Source organism: Choloepus didactylus, chromosome 3, assembly GCF_015220235.1.
Source record: "Choloepus didactylus isolate mChoDid1 chromosome 3, mChoDid1.pri, whole genome shotgun sequence".
In the NCBI taxonomy this organism is placed as follows: Eukaryota; Metazoa; Chordata; class Mammalia; order Pilosa; family Megalonychidae; genus Choloepus; species Choloepus didactylus.
Genome location: NC_051309.1, coordinates 151,990,809 through 152,007,932, shown reverse-complemented (window position 1 = coordinate 152,007,932; position 17,124 = coordinate 151,990,809). Strand labels below are relative to the sequence as shown.

Here is a 17,124-nt window from a genome sequence, read left to right as displayed (position 1 = left end):
CGGTGCTTTCCCAGTTGTCAAAATAATTCAAAATTTCTATAATGAGCTTGCAAGTATCTGAAAGTAGTGAATAAGGGGATGATCCCAACTTTACCCAGAAGATTAATATTTCCTTCAAGATGATTTTCTTTGCATTTATTTCCTTACATACTTTATATTATATTGAATATTCAGCAAATGAACCTCTTCTGTATTAAGCTCTTATCCTGCTTTGATTAATTCTTTAAACAAACCTCACCTCACCTCACCGCACCTCACCTCTTCTAAATATTGAACTGTCCACATAAGAGACATTAATGGGGTTGGGAAATTTTAATTTTTCAAATTTTTTTTATAGTGGAAGTATTTGTTCCTCCTTGTGTATCAACTCCAGAATTTATCCATGCTGCTATGAGGCCAGATGTCATTACAGAAACTGTAGTGGAGGTGTCAACTGAAGAGTCTGAACCAATGGATACCTCTCCTATTCCTACATCACCAGATAGCCATGAACCAATGAAAAAGAAAAAAGGTACAGTATATTTGTAAGTTTCCGTGAAGGCAAATTAAATGTTTTCTGATTTGTTTTTCTTCATCAAGGGATACAGAAAATAACATAAGTTGTAGATTTAAGATTTGTGTCATCTTACCTAGATACTCTGAAAGACTCAACAAATTGAGATTTTAGTTTTGAGTTCTAATGTGTTCCAAATGTTTCAAGGAGTTACTATTTGCTTTCTGATAGTACTTGCCTGAGAATGAGATTTTAACAGGTATTTGACACACAGAAGGAAGTTCAGAGATTCCCTGTTCATCTCTGTTATCCTTTCTTCTACTTTCTGTTCTATTTGGGTATTTGATTACTTAAAAAAGAAATATTTCTTTTCTCTTTTTCATAGTTCTACATTCCGCTTCTTTTGTGAACATTAAAAAAAAAAAAAGTACCTTTTTTTTTTTTCCTCTGCTTTGAGACACCAGCATTGTCAGCAGAGACTTGTAAGTGGAATAAACTTTTTCCAATTCAGGAGAGAGGGTTAAGTTAAAACATTTGGCAGCTCAACAGTGGGTAAAGTAGGGGACAGTTCCATTTACTACTTGACTGCTGATGAAACTTCTGCTCACCTGATCCCAGTTGGTGAGGCACAAGGCTCCAGCACATCTCTAACATCATGAGGAGATGGCAGAAATCGGGTCCTTTTCCTGTTTGAATCAAAGGTAAAACTTGAAAGAACTGACATCCTAAATAATTGGGTACTTATCTAATTCTGCTTTCTCACCCTTGTCTTTTTTCACATTTTAGTGTGAAAAAAAAAAATCAAAGATAAAAATAAGAGAAAACTTGTGTTGGAAATAATGGTATTTTTCTTTCATTAATTAGGCAGAAGTGTTTTGAATTGCTACAGTGTGCACCATTATGTACTTATTGCTGTGGAAGATACCATGAAGAATAAGAGAGTCCCTTTTCCCATATAATACATATAGATTACATGTACCTTGAGAGAGTATGAATGAGAAAATTAAGGAGGAATCACTTCCACTGTAAATGTTTCAAAAGAAAAGACACACCGTGTGCTGTAGTCTTTGGCTCGTTAAATCCAATAGGAGCTGTTACAGAATACTTAAGACATTTTTAGATTTAAAAGAAGGTGGAAAGGATTGTGAAAAGCAGGGGACATTTGGGAACCAGAACCCCTAGATAAGTAGGTTGATCTATCTGCATGTTATGTTATAAACCAAGAAATAATTTGCCAATTTAGTAGTAATTTTATCTATTTGAAAACTCTTCATTAATGACTATTTTAAAATTACATATAATACTGTTTATATTATAAAAAGTCTTTGTGGTTAAATACATTTGGGACATATAAAGTTAGGTAGTTTTTTAATAGCAAAGCCTTCTTTCTATTCTCAAATCTTTACTATACTAATATGCATTGTCAATCTGCCAAGAGAGGAAAGCATGTAGTGTTCTGTGAGTTATTTGATTGTAGAACCCTTATTCCTACTGAGGAATAAACCTATTAATGTCTCAAGGAGCATGCTTTGGAAATGCTGCTTTACAACAAAATAAATTAAGTCTTTTTGAGCTAACCTTTCCTTTGAGGAAGTTGGACTTGTGTGCTTAAATTTAGGATACAGTGAAAATGTAGGTCTTATTATTGACCAATTTGTACTGATAACTTGAGAAATTTAAGCCGTATTTTCTAATTAGCGGACTAGTGAACTTTACTGATTTTTGCCAAACAAGGAGTCTTAGTGTTTGGGATTACCATAATGAAGTCCTGGAAAATAGCAGCTATGCATTTTGAAATATAAATTAAGACACATTAGTTTAGCTCTTTATATAATCTTCATAATCCTTGCTAATGAAGAATAGAGTAAAATCAGAAATTCCAGCTGTATGATAGTTGCCTAATCAGTAATAAGATATTTAATCTGCAAATATAATATAATATACTTGAATATTCCCAATCTCTTTCTTAAGGCTTCTTCTCACTTGCCAGTATACATCCATCAGTGTGGAGGATCAAATACAATTCATTTCAGACTTACACCTTCTCCAGTGTAGAGATGTGTAACCCTTGCTTTTCAGTTCATTGTAGATGAATGAGGGCATCTTGTAGGAGACGTGAGGAGCAAAGGGGAAGGACAAACCACTTACTAAACATATAAAATAATTATTTGGAAAATTGTTTGACCCTTTCCTTACCACATTGAAATTTGAACATGTATACTGAAATTCTGTTGAATTGATTGGCTCAGAGCAGTAGAGAGTGTTTAAAATACTATTTTTTACTTTTATTCATTTGAACTCAAAGCACTTCACAGGTTATCAAATCCTATGCAATAGGTAGGTGAAGCTATTTCTAACAATCCTGTAGAACAGAAAACAAAAAAATTCATATTAGGATTTGTTTCCCTTGCTATATCAATGGAAGAGGTTAGCAAACAGGCTCTGGCTGTGTAAATATTAGATTGGTATTCCCTGATTTGCCATATACAATGAGATTCCTACCTACTTACTGCTGTAATCTAAAATTGCAGAAGTGTTTTTGATGCTCTTTTTGGAAGCAGCTTTTCAAATATATTGAGTATGTTAATCCACAGATTAACTTCCCAGTTTCAAGAAGAGTATGCTATCAGAGAATCTGCTAATCATGCTTCTACTATTTTTTTTTGTTTGTTTTTAATTTTTGGTTTCAATATCTTATTTTTCCAGTTGGCCGTAAACCAAAGACCCAGCAATCACCAATTTCCAATGGGTCTCCTGAGTTAGGTATAAAGAAGAAACCCAGAGAAGGAAAAGGTAATTTGGGGAGGGCTATTTTGGTGGTGATTTTTTTTTTTTTTTTTTTCCTTCCAGTCAGCTGATGTTTTTACATTTGTAAGAACATTATTTCTAGTACATGCATATATGGGAGAGGAGTACTCTCTGGCAGTGGTTCTTAACCTGGGCATGTATCAGCATCACCGGAGGAATGTTTTCAAGCTCTTTATGCCTGGCCCTACCCCATGCTGAGATTCTGTATCCATAGATACACTGTGTTTGGGGGAAGAGGCGGGAGGGGACAGGCATTTGTGTTTAGGAAAGGTCATAAGGGCAATCTGATAATCTGATGCACTCTTAAGAACAGTTGTGGGGAATGTGTGTATGTACAATGTGTTTAGAACTGAAGGCTTACAGCTAAGACATGTTTCTGATGCATAATTGCTTAACTGGTAGAAGAAGTACAGGATTTAAAGGCAAGCTGAATTTAATTTCCCATGCAAGAAATTACGGTCATGAGTCAGAACAAAAGTTATATTTTAGCTTTAGAATTTGTTTATTCTCATTAAAAACAAAAACAGCAACTAGCCTTATTTTATGTTCTCTTAATTTGTTGAGTAAATTGGTTTCAAGTAACATTTCAGTATGTTCTGACAGCCAAAAATGTGTTACTTCTACGAATAAAGGTTTTCAAACCAATATTCAAAAGTTGAAGAAATTTTAGATTAACATATTTACATTTGTTCCATCTTTAATAGGTGATCTTATGTTAACTATTTAATTTTAAATAACTAAAGCAAAAATTACATCTCTAGTCAGCCTACAAAAGACATTTGGTATTTATTTAGACCAAACAGTCCAGTTACATTGAACTATTTATTTAGGAACTGATGTTTCCTTTTGGGACAGATTTAGGATACCTTTCTTATTCCCTTGTCTCTCTTTTGGTTATTTTACATTTCTAACATCTTAGGTTTTCTCTGTCAAATTATATTGAAAACTTAAAAAGTTACATAGTAGTACTAAATATTAGAATGCTAAACCATAAATACATAATTATTGCTGTTGTATTCAAAGATCCTATGCCTAACTCTGGAGAGAAACTTTGTGATGATCTATTTTTACCAATCAAAATCACCTTTTATTAGAACTAAATTATATTAAATTTGAGACAGCATGTTGTAACATAAAGATTAAAGTTATTTCAGTCAAACCTTAATTTAAAACCCAGGTTGATTCCCTCTTCTATAAAATCACAACATAATGTTTGTCTTAGATTTGATGAACTACCTTGACTGGTAAAGGTTTCCCTTTCTGAATCCTGTTTTCCTTAAAATCAGAAATAGAGTTGTTAATTTTAACCTGGCGATGGGAATTGGGATGGAATGAATATTTAAAGAACCTGGAGAATGTTGATGAGTCCAATTAATTCTTCAAACACAGAAACGTCCAAATCCCTACTATGTACAAGGCATTATGTTGTGCAAAAATTTCTTCAGAATAAGTTTCTACTCACATTTGCTGTGTCCACTCATATCTGGTAATCTTCTGGTTGTGAACAAAATAAAAACTGCCCCAGCTGCACATCTTGATGTAGTTGAACATTATGCATGGTAATATAAGAGTTTTGCTGATGTTGTAGTAGTGCTTCAGAGATAGAAATGTAACCTTGTAAAGTTGAAGATATTAATAGCCTCTTTAGGTCAAGAGATGTGTACTGTGCTCAACTATGGGTTATTAATGAATTTATTGAATTTTAAAGGAAACCCAGAATGAAAATGAAACGCAGAGAAGGATCATCAGTGTTTAGTTTGGGTGGGATGGGGTACCAGAGGCTTGGTTTGGAAGTTTCTCTCCCTTAGAGGCTCTTCTCATGTAGCCTGTAACTTGGATCTGGATTTGAAGATGATAGAGAGAGAATGAGCAGGACCCCTAGAGATGACCTGGTGATTCAGTAATGACATAAATATTCTTCTTACTATTCTTTTCTGTTCTTTCATCAGTTTAAGTACCTCTGCTCCTAGATGCTGTGAAAGGAATAAACAAAAACAGGAGCCTGAAAAGCCCTATCTTCTCATGACCACTGCCCCCTACTTGTCTCCCTTCCAAAGGAAAAAAAAGTGATTTTTCTTCCTTTTGGGATTCCAAGACTTCATGATATCTTACTAATCAACTTTATTTTCCCTCTTGGAGTCTTTTATTGTTCATTTGGAAAATAATTAGACTTTGCTTTGATATATCTTAAATTGTTTCACACTGCTATTTCTTATATTGTTATTGTACTTGTCACCTATGTGTTTCTCTTTCTCTTCCCAACTAAATTGTAAATTCCTTGAAGGCAGGACTGGATTTTTAATGCTTCTCTGAAGTATCCTCTACTGCCCTTAGGCATAGTATGTGAAGGATAAATATAAGATTGATGCACAAATGTCTTAATAACTGAGTGGTTCATATTTAACAGAATCCTTTTAATATATAACCTGTCTTCACTGTACTGGGTATGATGGTAGGAAGAAATTAGCATTTAAAAAAAATCTGTTTTAGAGGCAGCAACTTTCATTGATTTCAAGCTTAAATTGACTAGTAGTCCAGAGGATAATGATATGAGAATGTGTAAAGGGGTTATGGGTATTTTGCATTATATAACACATATACCTCAGAGTTCTTATCTGTAGGTGAATCAGAGAAAATTGTTTCTTATAAAATAATTCTAGGATGATCCCTAAAATCCTTATAAATCTCAATGCGTATTACTTGCCTTTTAAATAAAATTAATATGTATGTTTTGATGAAATTTGATCATGGAATTTGGGCTTATATAATAAGCACATAGGTGCAAATAAATTCATTGTATTCAGAATGAATACAATTCAAAACATACAGTTTTGAATGTGTAAAGTAATAAATTAAGTTTGATTTAATTCAGGTTAACTTTGTGCTAGGTATTATTCCTTTGTACTTTACCGAACTAAAAATCTAATGTAGGGTGATTTATGATACTACAAAATATGATAGTACAAAATCCAGGGCCTAATCATTTTAGTACCATAATCTGAAACACATAGAATACTATTAAAAAAAAAAAAACCAAGCGGCAAACACGTTTAGGATACTTATGTTATAACAAAAGGTATCTTATATGTTATTTAATGGACAATACAATTTGACATACTGCAGATAGTCTTGAAATAGTGAAGTACTTAACAATAGGATATTGTTACATGTATGTTTCACCCTAGGAAATTGATGCTTTTTACCCAGCATAATTAAATGTTTGCTTTTATTTATATATTTAATTATGCTGATGAACTTTTTTTTTTTAATCATCATTTTATTGAGATATATTCACATACCACGCAGTCATACAAAACAAATTGTACTTTCGATTGTTTACAGTACCATTACATAGTTGTACATTCATCACCTAAATCAATCCCTGATACCTTCATTAGCACACACACAAAAATAACAAGAATAATAATTAGAGTGAAAAAGAGCAATTGAAGTAAAAAAGAACACTGGGTACCATTGTCTGTTTGTTTCCTTCCCCTACTTTTCTACACATCCATCCATAAACTAGACAAAGTGGAGTTTGGTCCTTATGGCTTTCCCAATCCCATTGTCACCCCTCATAAGCTACATTTTTATACAACTGTCGAGATTCATGGGTTCTGGGTTGTAGTTTGATAGTTTCAGGTATCCACCACCAGCTGCCCCAATTCTTTAGAACCTAAAAAGGGTTGTCTAAAGTGTGCGTAAGAGTGCCCACCAGAGTGATCTCTTGGCTTGTTTTGGAATCTCTCTGCCACTGAAGCTTATTTCATTTCCTTTCACATCCCCCTTTTGGTCAAGAAGATGTTCTCCGTCCCACGATGCTGGGTCTACATTCCTCCCCGGGAGTCATATTCCACGTTGCCAGGGAGATTCACTCCCCTGGGTGTCTGATCCCACGTAGGGGGGAGGGCAGTGATTTCACCTTTCAAGTTGGCTTATATGCTGATGAACTTTTAATCAATTTCTACCATTGTTTTTGCTTGGTTTTTAAAGGAAACACAACCTATTTGTGGGAGTTTCTTTTAGATCTGCTTCAAGATAAAAATACTTGTCCCCGGTATATTAAGTGGACTCAGAGAGAGAAAGGCATTTTTAAGCTTGTTGATTCAAAGGCTGTCTCTAAACTTTGGGGAAAGCATAAGAACAAGCCAGACATGAACTATGAAACTATGGGACGAGCTTTGAGGTAAGAACACAAATCAGCTGTTACTTAAATCAAACTTACATATCTCTCGATATATTGTATATTAGCTGTTAAAAGAGAAGCTATAAAAATCCCTTATTATAATTTTTAACTTTTGGGGGTATTTGAAAAGAGCTTCTTGGATTTGGAGGTGGATAAAGAGAGGAGTTGGTCTAGATGTCTCAAATTTCAACATCAATGAAAATCAATTTTTTAGAAATTGTGTTTTTGAACTTGGGACTATTTCTTAATAGAAATTTAAGTTGTAGGCCTTTAAAAAAAATTAAACCTTAAAGAAAAACAGTTTTCAAATTGTTAATTTGCTTTTTAGTTCCTGCAAGTTTGTTAGAAATGGACTTAGAAATCCACGAAGTCTTTCACGGTAATGTGTATGGCTTCTAATTAAGGGTGTTTCTACATGAACATAGTTTATGTGACAGTATTCACATATCCCATAGGTTGATCTCTACTAAGTGTGGCATAGGTGATTTTTCCACATAATATCAGATTGTTTTCATAACCTGTATAAATCAGAATTGAATTTCTACCAATGTCAGTAAAATATTTTCTATTTAGGTTACATCATGCCATTAAGAAAGAGAATTTACTTTTAGCTACTTTATAGATCTCATGGTTACGGGACCTAAGGCACCAGCCAGGTCCAACTTCTTTCTTACTTCATATCCTTAGCCTTCTGAGTAATCAAGGTAGTAAGAGCTCCTTCTTTCTCCTCTTTTACAGGAATAAGTGAATGTTTCTGTTAGTATTCACACTACATGGTCTTTTTAATGTTGGCAGGATAGAAATTATCCTTTAACCACTAGATTCAAAAGAAGCCTACAAGCAGAGAGACAGCCTTGAATTCTTCTTTCTATTCTTGTAAAAATGGCAGAAAAGTTTTATATTGTATTTAAGAATTATAGTGGTTATCTTAGGTATTTAGATAACCATGGTTATTTGATACGATGATTTATTAAACATTTACCTACTGCATAATTCATGGAAATTACTTTTAAGAATAGACTGAATGGTATGGATAACTTAGGTTCATTCTAAAAATAAGCTTGCAATTCAATTTTCCTATTTAGTTAGGTTAGGGGAAACCCTTTTTTCCCCCCTCCATTTCTTAGCCTTTCATCTTTCGGAGATGTACAGAGAAAAGAAATTTATAACAGAGCTAAAAGAGCTGAGTTTAGTGACGTTTAGGTATTTCTAAATACCTAAACTCCAGTTAAGAGCTCCCAGTACTCTTCTTCATGTCTTAAAAAGAACAGATTTAAGAGGATAATAGTTTTGGCTCTTGTATCCATTTTAGAATTAGTATAAAACTAGATAAAAATGGGAAAAAAAAAGTGATACACTTGTATGAAAGACAATATGATTCATTTAGTACTTTTTCCCCTTGCAGATACTACTACCAAAGGGGAATTCTTGCAAAGGTTGAAGGACAGAGGCTTGTTTATCAGTTCAAGGATATGCCCAAAAATATAGTGGTCATAGATGATGACAAAAATGAAACCTGTAATGAAGATTTAGCAGCAGCTACTGATGAAAAATCATTAGAACGAGTGTCACTGTCTACAGAGAGTCTCCTGAAAGCAGCAACCTCTGTTCGTGGTGGAAAAAACTCATCTCCTATAAACTGCTCCAGAACAGAAAAAGGGGTTGCTAGAGTTGTGAATATCACTTCCCCTGGTCATGATGCTTCATCCAGGTCTCCTACTACCACTGCATCTGTATCGGCGACAGCAGCTCCAAGGTACGTGAGGTGTAAGCCATTCGTTGTAATGTTGTCTTTACTTTTTAGAAGGCTCCTTGGTAAAAATGAAAATATCTCTTTTTTTAATACCAGCATTTTAAGGATCACTGTTGTCAGGACTTTGAAAAGTGCTTGATATTTTAGATATGTTTTTTGTTCAAGTAGATGTCTTAGCTAACTTGAATTGGTTTTTATTTTATAGATGGAACTTTAGTTTTATAGATATATGCATTAGTTTTTTAATATATTCATTTCATGATATTTCATACTCTACACTTCAGGGATTGTCAGTACATCTGTAAAATTTGGGAGCACGAGTTTTATATATTTTGGATTTACATTCATCTTTTTGCTCAAGAGACCTATTTTCTGGTTTAGTATTAAATGTAACTGTCTTCTGTTTTATTAAATCTAGGACAGTTCGTGTGGCAATGCAAGTACCTGTTGTAATGACCTCATTGGGTCAGAAAATTTCGACTGTGGCAGTTCAGTCAGTGAATGCAGGTGCACCATTAATAACCAGCACTAGTCCAACAACAGCAGCCTCGCCAAAGGTAGTCATTCAGACAATCCCTACTGTGATGCCAGCCTCTTCTGAAAATGGAGACAAAATCACCATGCAGCCTGCGAAAATTATTACCATCCCAGCTACACAACTTGCACAGTGTCAGCTGCAGACAAAGTCAAGTCTAACTGGATCAGGAAGCATTAACATTGTTGGAACCCCACTGGCTGTGAGAGCACTTACCCCTGTCTCAATAGCCCATGGTACACCTGTAATGAGACTATCAATGCCTGCTCAGCAGGCATCTGGCCAGACTCCTCCCCGAGTTATCAGTGCTGTCATAAAAGGGCCAGAGGTTAAATCAGAAGCAGTGGCAAAAAAGCAGGAAACTTTGCAGCTGGTACAAGAAGAAAAACCAGCAGATGGAAATAAGACAGTGACCCATGTAGTGGTTGTCAGTGCGCCTTCAGCTATTGCCCTTCCTGTAACTATGAAATCAGAAGGACTAGTGACATGTGAGAAATAAAATAGCAGCTCTACCATGGACTTTAGACTGTTGATGATTGGTTAAACAGTACTGACATAAATGTGTGCAAGGGAAGGCATGAAGATCAGTCAAAAGAAGACTTTAAAACATTTTTAATGCATATAAGAAAACAATCAAACTTACTGGAAATAAATTACCTATCCCATGTTTCAGTGGGAATTGAACTACATATTGAGATGCTGACAGAAAACTGCCTCTTACAGTAGGAAACAACTGAACCCGTCAATAAGAAAAAGGATTGGAAGGGACCAAGCAGCTCACTACAATATCAAGTTAGACACTAAGACTTGGAACACTAAAATTCTGTAAGAGGTTATGTAGTTTTCAGCAGGGAGGGGTTGGGATGGGTGATCTTATTGTTACATATAGCAATTCTCGATGCATTTTATATGCATACCAGCAATTATTACTGTGTTCGCACAGTACTCACTTAACTGGTGCTATGTGAAGACTCTGCTAATATAGGTATTTTAGAATGTGAATTGAAGAATGGATCCAAAAGCTTCAGAAAGAGGGTAGCAAAAAAGATATAGTGCGTTTTTTTTTTTTATATCATATAGCTTAAGCTGATTTAATACAAAGGCCTTAGACTAATTTTCAGTTTTCTTTCTTGAAATAAGCTAATGGCTCATTTGTGTAAAGCTTTTTTATTAAAAGAAAAATTTTAAAAATCTTGTACCTAGCACAGTATTGTTATAGAATTTACATGTAACATTTTATATGGTAGTTTAAGTCTGTCAGTTTCTTAATTGTGGACAAATTAACAGTTGGCTCTGGCCTTTTGCTGTAACATGCCTGTGTCACTCACTTAGCCCTGGCATCTGTGCAGACATACCAGTTTCAGTTCTGCTGTCACTTGGAAGTGCAGACTCAGCATGAATTTTTGTCAGGTAGCTCTAAAACCTGGAGTTTTCTTTCTTTTTTTTTCTTTCTTTATTTTTTTAGTTGAAGTTTAAGAGGGAAGTACCAGTGTTCAGATTTGAACTATAATAGTTTGTATATTCAACATTTGAAGTATATTCTATTTTGTTGTACTCTTGTTTCAAAGTGTATTCAAGTAGGTTTTCTGAAATATAGAAATGAAATTTGTTTTCTGTTTTGGTCTCTGGTGGTATTTATAATAATCAAAAGCTATTGTGGAGATGTTGTTTTAGCTAAGAAGTAGTAGAAGTCCTGTTTCTACTTCCCAACTACCATGTGGAGAAATGCTACTTCTGTTTTCTTCCATTACATTATTATTTGGCAAATATCTCCATGTTGCCACTTCCTTTCAAATTAATATCATGAACTATAATGTTCTACTTTCTATAATGAATTTAGTGTTTTAGTTGGTCACACTTAAAGAATTTATATTTATAAAACACTTTCAAATTAGACCATTTGTTTCTCACCCAACCTTTTGAGGGTTAGGAAGAACAAGTAATACTCTACACCTTTTACAGATTAGTGAATTGGTACCAGAGTAATAAATGGATTTCCTAATCACACAGAAAACTAAGTCTTATGACTCAACATATTAATGCCCTTTATACTATGAAAAAAAGTCTATTTTCATATCTTTTAGAAATTCAGATGAACTGATCCTTAATTTTTTTTTGCCTTTAATCATGTACTTGATCAGCCACTCCTTTAAACCATTAAGGTTGATGATTATTTATAACAGCTCTCCATAAATCTTTTATCTTTCCCATAAACATACCTGATGGTACTTTTTAACAAAAGCTCAGAGAAAAAAATCACTTGATTCTTACCCATCTGGGAGTTAATGTCCAATACTATCTCCTTTTAAAACATTTTCTAAATATTTTAGCTTTCAAAATCTGTTTTTACTGTAAACTTTGGCACTGAATTGTATTATCTCATTTTCTGAAGCACTGTTTCATTTGTTTAGTCATGACTTCCGTAATAGTCTTTCAGGGCAAAAATGAGATCTTGTACCATATCTACCCCCTCCCCAAATGATGAGCTTGGATGTTTACTGATCTTGGTAACATACTTGCCAAGAATTTAACTCATGTGATATGGAAGATAGCTAAAGACATTTACATTTTAAAGTGAATAATCCTTTCCTCTTATGTTTTAGTTTTAATTAGTCTAAGTTAAGCTGGGCTTCCCTAGCCTACCTTCACCACTTTACTTGAAAATTTTTCTTGTGTCTTTCTGAATAAGTGCACCTAAAGTCTAGATTGGAAACATGTTGACAGTATATCCTAATCAGAGTGTTTCTGCTGATGGAAACTATGCAATGGTATGGTTTTTTATCTCAACCCCTCCAAACCATACATTAATACAGTCATGTTTTTTGTGTCCAATATATTGGAGAAAAAGCACATAACCATGGTTTGATATGACTAACATTTTCTTCCAGTCTCACCAGGCTGGAAAGATCAGTCTGTCTATATATTCCTTAGGTCATTTTTCAGCAATGATTCCAACCTTCACTATCCTTCTTAAGGGCCCTTATTCCCTCTCAGCAAATGACCAATACACTTCTTTACAAAGAATATAGAGTTCATGAGCTGTGAACTCCCTCTATTTCTGGACTCCTTGCTACAGAGAGCATCTTATCCCAGCTTCCATCCTTACCTTATCCCAGAATCTTTCCTTACCTTCTCCCTCTTGTACTCAGCATCTCCTCCTCTTCCTCCTTGGTCTTATTCCAACAGTTAGTAACAGTCGTCACTCTCCTGTCTCTTCTCTTTCTTCAACTAATAGCCTGGTTTCTGGCTCAGAAACAGTTTTCAAGGAGACCCCAGTAACACAATTGTCAAATTGTCAAGTCTGACACAATTTTCTCATGAAATCTCATGCCTCATCCTTCTTAAAATTCTTCTTTGGTTTTTCCTTTTCCTTGGCACCCCTCTTCTGGTTTACTTGCTGCCTGACCTACTCTTCATTCTTAGTCTACTTTGCTTCCCTTAAGCTTTCCCATTTAATGTTAGTATTTAGCAAGTTTCTATCTATGGGGATCTTTTCTTCCTAGGATTGTCAGGATTAAATGAGTTAATACGTTAGGGAGTTAAGGTTAATACAACCATAGTAATAATAATAAGTTAATATTAATTTAACTTAATATGTTAAGTTCTAGTAGAGGAATGATGATGAGGCACCTGGTGCATTACTAGTGACTTTGCTGTTGACACCTTGCATACTTCACCCAGGAGTGTACATTTCTGACCACTGAATACAAGTAAGACATATTTAATTATTAGTAATCAGGTGGACTTTCCAAAGGCAAAATTTTGGCCTTGGGGTTATTTACCCAGTGTCCTATGATCCTTTTATTTTAAGTCTCTTGGTCTACTCTGTGAAGACACTACAGAGCATGTTATTTTTGGGAGGTAAGAGTAGCCCTACTTTAATTGCACAGTTATCATCAGAGGAACTTTTCCCTTTGCTAGAGCTTTCAAGCATTTATAGATACTGCAAGTTCTCTGTGGTTGTGATTCACCTCTGTGTTTTATCCCTTTTGTTATAATCCGTTCCCCATAATTAAAACCTATTATATTCTTTACGAACTCATTGCATAGTGATCCCAGACCCAATGATAGAATGAAAAGAATACTGTTCACCCTTCAAGTGCAACAGGGAAACTTGATTTGACATGCATTCTACTTTGGCTTTTGAGCACCCGTAACTATCTTTTTGAACACTAATTCAGTGGTAATGCTACCTGTGGGTACAGGATTTACAAACAATATATCACAACTTGCAAAGTGAGGACTTAAAAGCAAAACAAAATTGTTTGATACAAAATATTCTATAACAAAAACAGAACTGAACTGTATAAATAGGCTGTAAACTAACAGCAGAGTTGTCTTCTTCCAAGATATTGTTTCCTCCTATCCCACTGTAATATGTTTAACTGAGAAAATTGTCTTTACTTCACATTTCCTTTAATGAAGTGATACTACCACTGTCTTAAAAGGAGAAATAATAATCTATTTGACATAATCTGAAAATTATAAGTTTTAGTACATTAATTCACTTTTACTACAGTGGTTTCCAAACGTTGTTGCCCAGTAGAATCACCTGGGAAGCTTTTAAAAATCCTATTGCCCAGGTCACACTACATACCAATTAAATGACAATTTTGGGGATGGGAGCCAGGCATCAGTAGTTTAAAAATATCTCCAGGCGATCGCAATGGGCAGCAAAATATGGGAACCACTGGCTTATAGCTTCAACAAGGAGAACTTCAGCATTTAGGAGTCTAAGCTTTTCTAAAATGTTTAATGGAAAAAGGTACATAGTTGGAGATAAATCTTGAGTCTTTTGAAACAGTATACCATATTTATGTACCTTGACCCTTCAAAGACATTATTCTGGAAAGCTATATACTAATGCCAGCAATGCTACCATTGTTCAAAATACGTTTGAATTACTTTTTGAAACAGAATCTAAATTTTAAACATTTAATAGACGCAAATTTCCTGTTGAGGAAGATTTTAGTTTTAGAAATAGCTAAGCCATTTGAGGTTAATAAATTGGTTTGAATCAAGCTAGGCAGTACCATATTTGGTTCAAAATGAAATGTGGCTATTAAGTTCACACTAGGTTTTCTTGAGAGCTTCATAAAACTGGATATGGAGGCTGTTGTAAAAAGTTTCAAAAATATTTTTGAGCAGTGGCAGCAGTACTGAAATTGTTTTGAAATTCAAATCAGTTTTAAAGCTTTAAAAATCTTAGCGATTATCAGGTCTATTCCCTTTATTACAAATGAAGAAACTAAGATTCAGAACTTTTGCCTCATCAGTATCTGTTTAGCTAGTCACTGGCAGAGTTAGAAAAAGAATGCATCCTCTGGCTCCCAAGAAAGAAAAAAACAAAGGGAAGAGGCAAGGTAGTGGTAGTTTCTGCATAAGCCTATCCTATTGTGTAATGGTCCTTACTTTCTCACAAACTAAATTTTAAAATGTTACAGAATTTTGCTGGATAGTCTCTCTTCAGGCTTAACTAAGCCTGGAAGCCAGAATCAAATGTCAGACATATTCCCTATGTGCAGTCTCCCATTATCTCTTGATCAGTGTTTCTCAATTTCATACATAAGGAGTCTGTAATCATATTTGTGTTCTTCTATATAAGTTGTCTAGATCTAGAAACCTGAATCTAGGTAACGTGGCACAATAATTTAAGTAACAGTCTGTTTCATTCCCCAAAGGATTTCAGATAGTTTACATATTCTAAGAATAAAGAAAACAGGTAAAAGAAAATTAGGCAAAGGAAAAAACAAGGTGGCAAAAAGAGGAAAATTAATGTACAGGATACACTATAAAATTTTACACTAGTAAAATTAAGCTATAAGATTTGGTTTTGAATGTCTTGGCAGCCAAAGCAAAAAGGGGATACATTGATCAGTTATGAGACTCATAGTCCAAGTCTCCTAGCTGCTTTTAATGAAGAAGCAAAACCTTCTGTTAAGAGAAATGGCCATGTCTCCATGTCTGATGTTACATGAATGTTTTTGTAGATGTGAGCTTTCCACAAAAATCTGGGGAACAACGCCTGGATTTGTGTGTCCTCTGTATTGTCACCCAAAGGCAGATATTTATACTTTACTAACCAAAGTAGGGTTGACATCCTTTCATGAAATGAAGAAATCTAACGACTAACCCATCTTTTATATCTGTCTGGAGTAGGAACAACTGGAAAATGCAACTTCTTGCCATTTGTAACATTCCTCACCTATTTGAGGTTTAACTTTCTATTAATACTTTCAGTTTTGTCCTTTCAAATTGTTGGATTATTTTCTTTGAATATTTCTATGAATATTTTAAGATATCAAGTATGGTACCCTGCTCTCTCTGAACATTATTCAGTGACTTACATGTAGATTTTGTATTACAGTTTACAATATGGCTTTACAAGCATTTCACAAATCTTTAAGCTTGACAGGGCAGGTATGAAACACTTTGCAGATGAGAAAACTGAGGCCCTAGAGATGGAGCGACTTGTTTGGTCAGACTGATCACACCTGTCTTTTTACTTAGAGCCTGGGCCCTTCTACATAATGTTGCTTTTTTCCCTCCCTTTATTTTATAAGCCCACATTCTTTCAGATCTTTGCCTTCTGGTATTTATCCATTCTAGATAAAAAGCCTACCTCTGTTATAGTTTTATACATGTTATTAACGAGGGAGTTTTTTCAGAGCTCCTTATACAAGCACATTCATGTTTTGGATGTCTTTCCTTTTCAGAAATTGAAATCAATTATTATTATGAGCATGTGTTTTACTTTATCTCTTTTTAGAATTTTAAAAAATATTTCCTCAAGTCTAAGTCACATTATCTAATTATATACCATATAGAATTCCCCTCACTATTATAAAATCTTGGATGTTTTAAAAAATGGTACAAATACAGAATATTGGCATCAAATTCTCCCTTTAGTTTAAAACAGTACTAGAATAGTATTCTCCTTATTGCTTCCTTAAAAGTTACCATCAAAGTATGAAACAGTATCAGAAGCTACTTTTGGCAAAACTAGACTTTATTGTGTAAGGATAACTGAAATCCAGTCATTCAGCCACTATATCTTGCTTCTATTCCAATATTGTATGTGTACTAGAAAAATATTTGACTTTTGTCAAATTTAACTTGACTGTTCATTTGTAAATTCATTTAACAAATCTCTTCCCTACAGTATCACTTTTCTCCCCAATTGTACTTACTTAAAGCCAAGGAAATATGGTGGGGGGCGGGGGGGAAGCAATAACTTTGGAGACAAAACAGACCTGGGTTTGAATTTTGGCTCTGCTGCTTATTAGCTGTCACTTTGATCAGATTATTTGGCCTTTTGAGCCCCTATCTGTATAGGAAAGTAGGAATAG

The 17,124-nt window shown here is 34.4% G+C and overlaps 1 protein-coding gene across 12 annotated transcripts in view; it reads left to right on the top strand.

Annotated features, from left to right (window-relative positions):
- ELF2 (E74 like ETS transcription factor 2) overlaps positions 1 to 11,391 on the top strand; it is a 133,837-nt gene extending 122,446 nt beyond the window's left edge. For 9 of the 12 annotated variants that reach the window (XM_037830678.1, XM_037830675.1, XM_037830677.1 and 6 more), the window contains 5 exons: positions 338 to 511; positions 3,200 to 3,286; positions 7,295 to 7,487; positions 8,893 to 9,243; positions 9,659 to 11,391. In XM_037830678.1, the coding sequence (XP_037686606.1) occupies positions 338 to 511; positions 3,200 to 3,286; positions 7,295 to 7,487; positions 8,893 to 9,243; positions 9,659 to 10,274 (1,421 nt within the window). In that variant the 3' untranslated portion in view covers positions 10,275 to 11,391. The remainder of the gene's footprint in view (positions 1 to 337; positions 512 to 3,199; positions 3,287 to 7,294; positions 7,488 to 8,892; positions 9,244 to 9,658) is intronic. The other 3 variants (XM_037830681.1, XM_037830687.1, XM_037830683.1) reach the window with 1 other exon arrangement.
- The last annotated feature ends 5,733 nt before the right edge of the window (positions 11,392 to 17,124 follow it).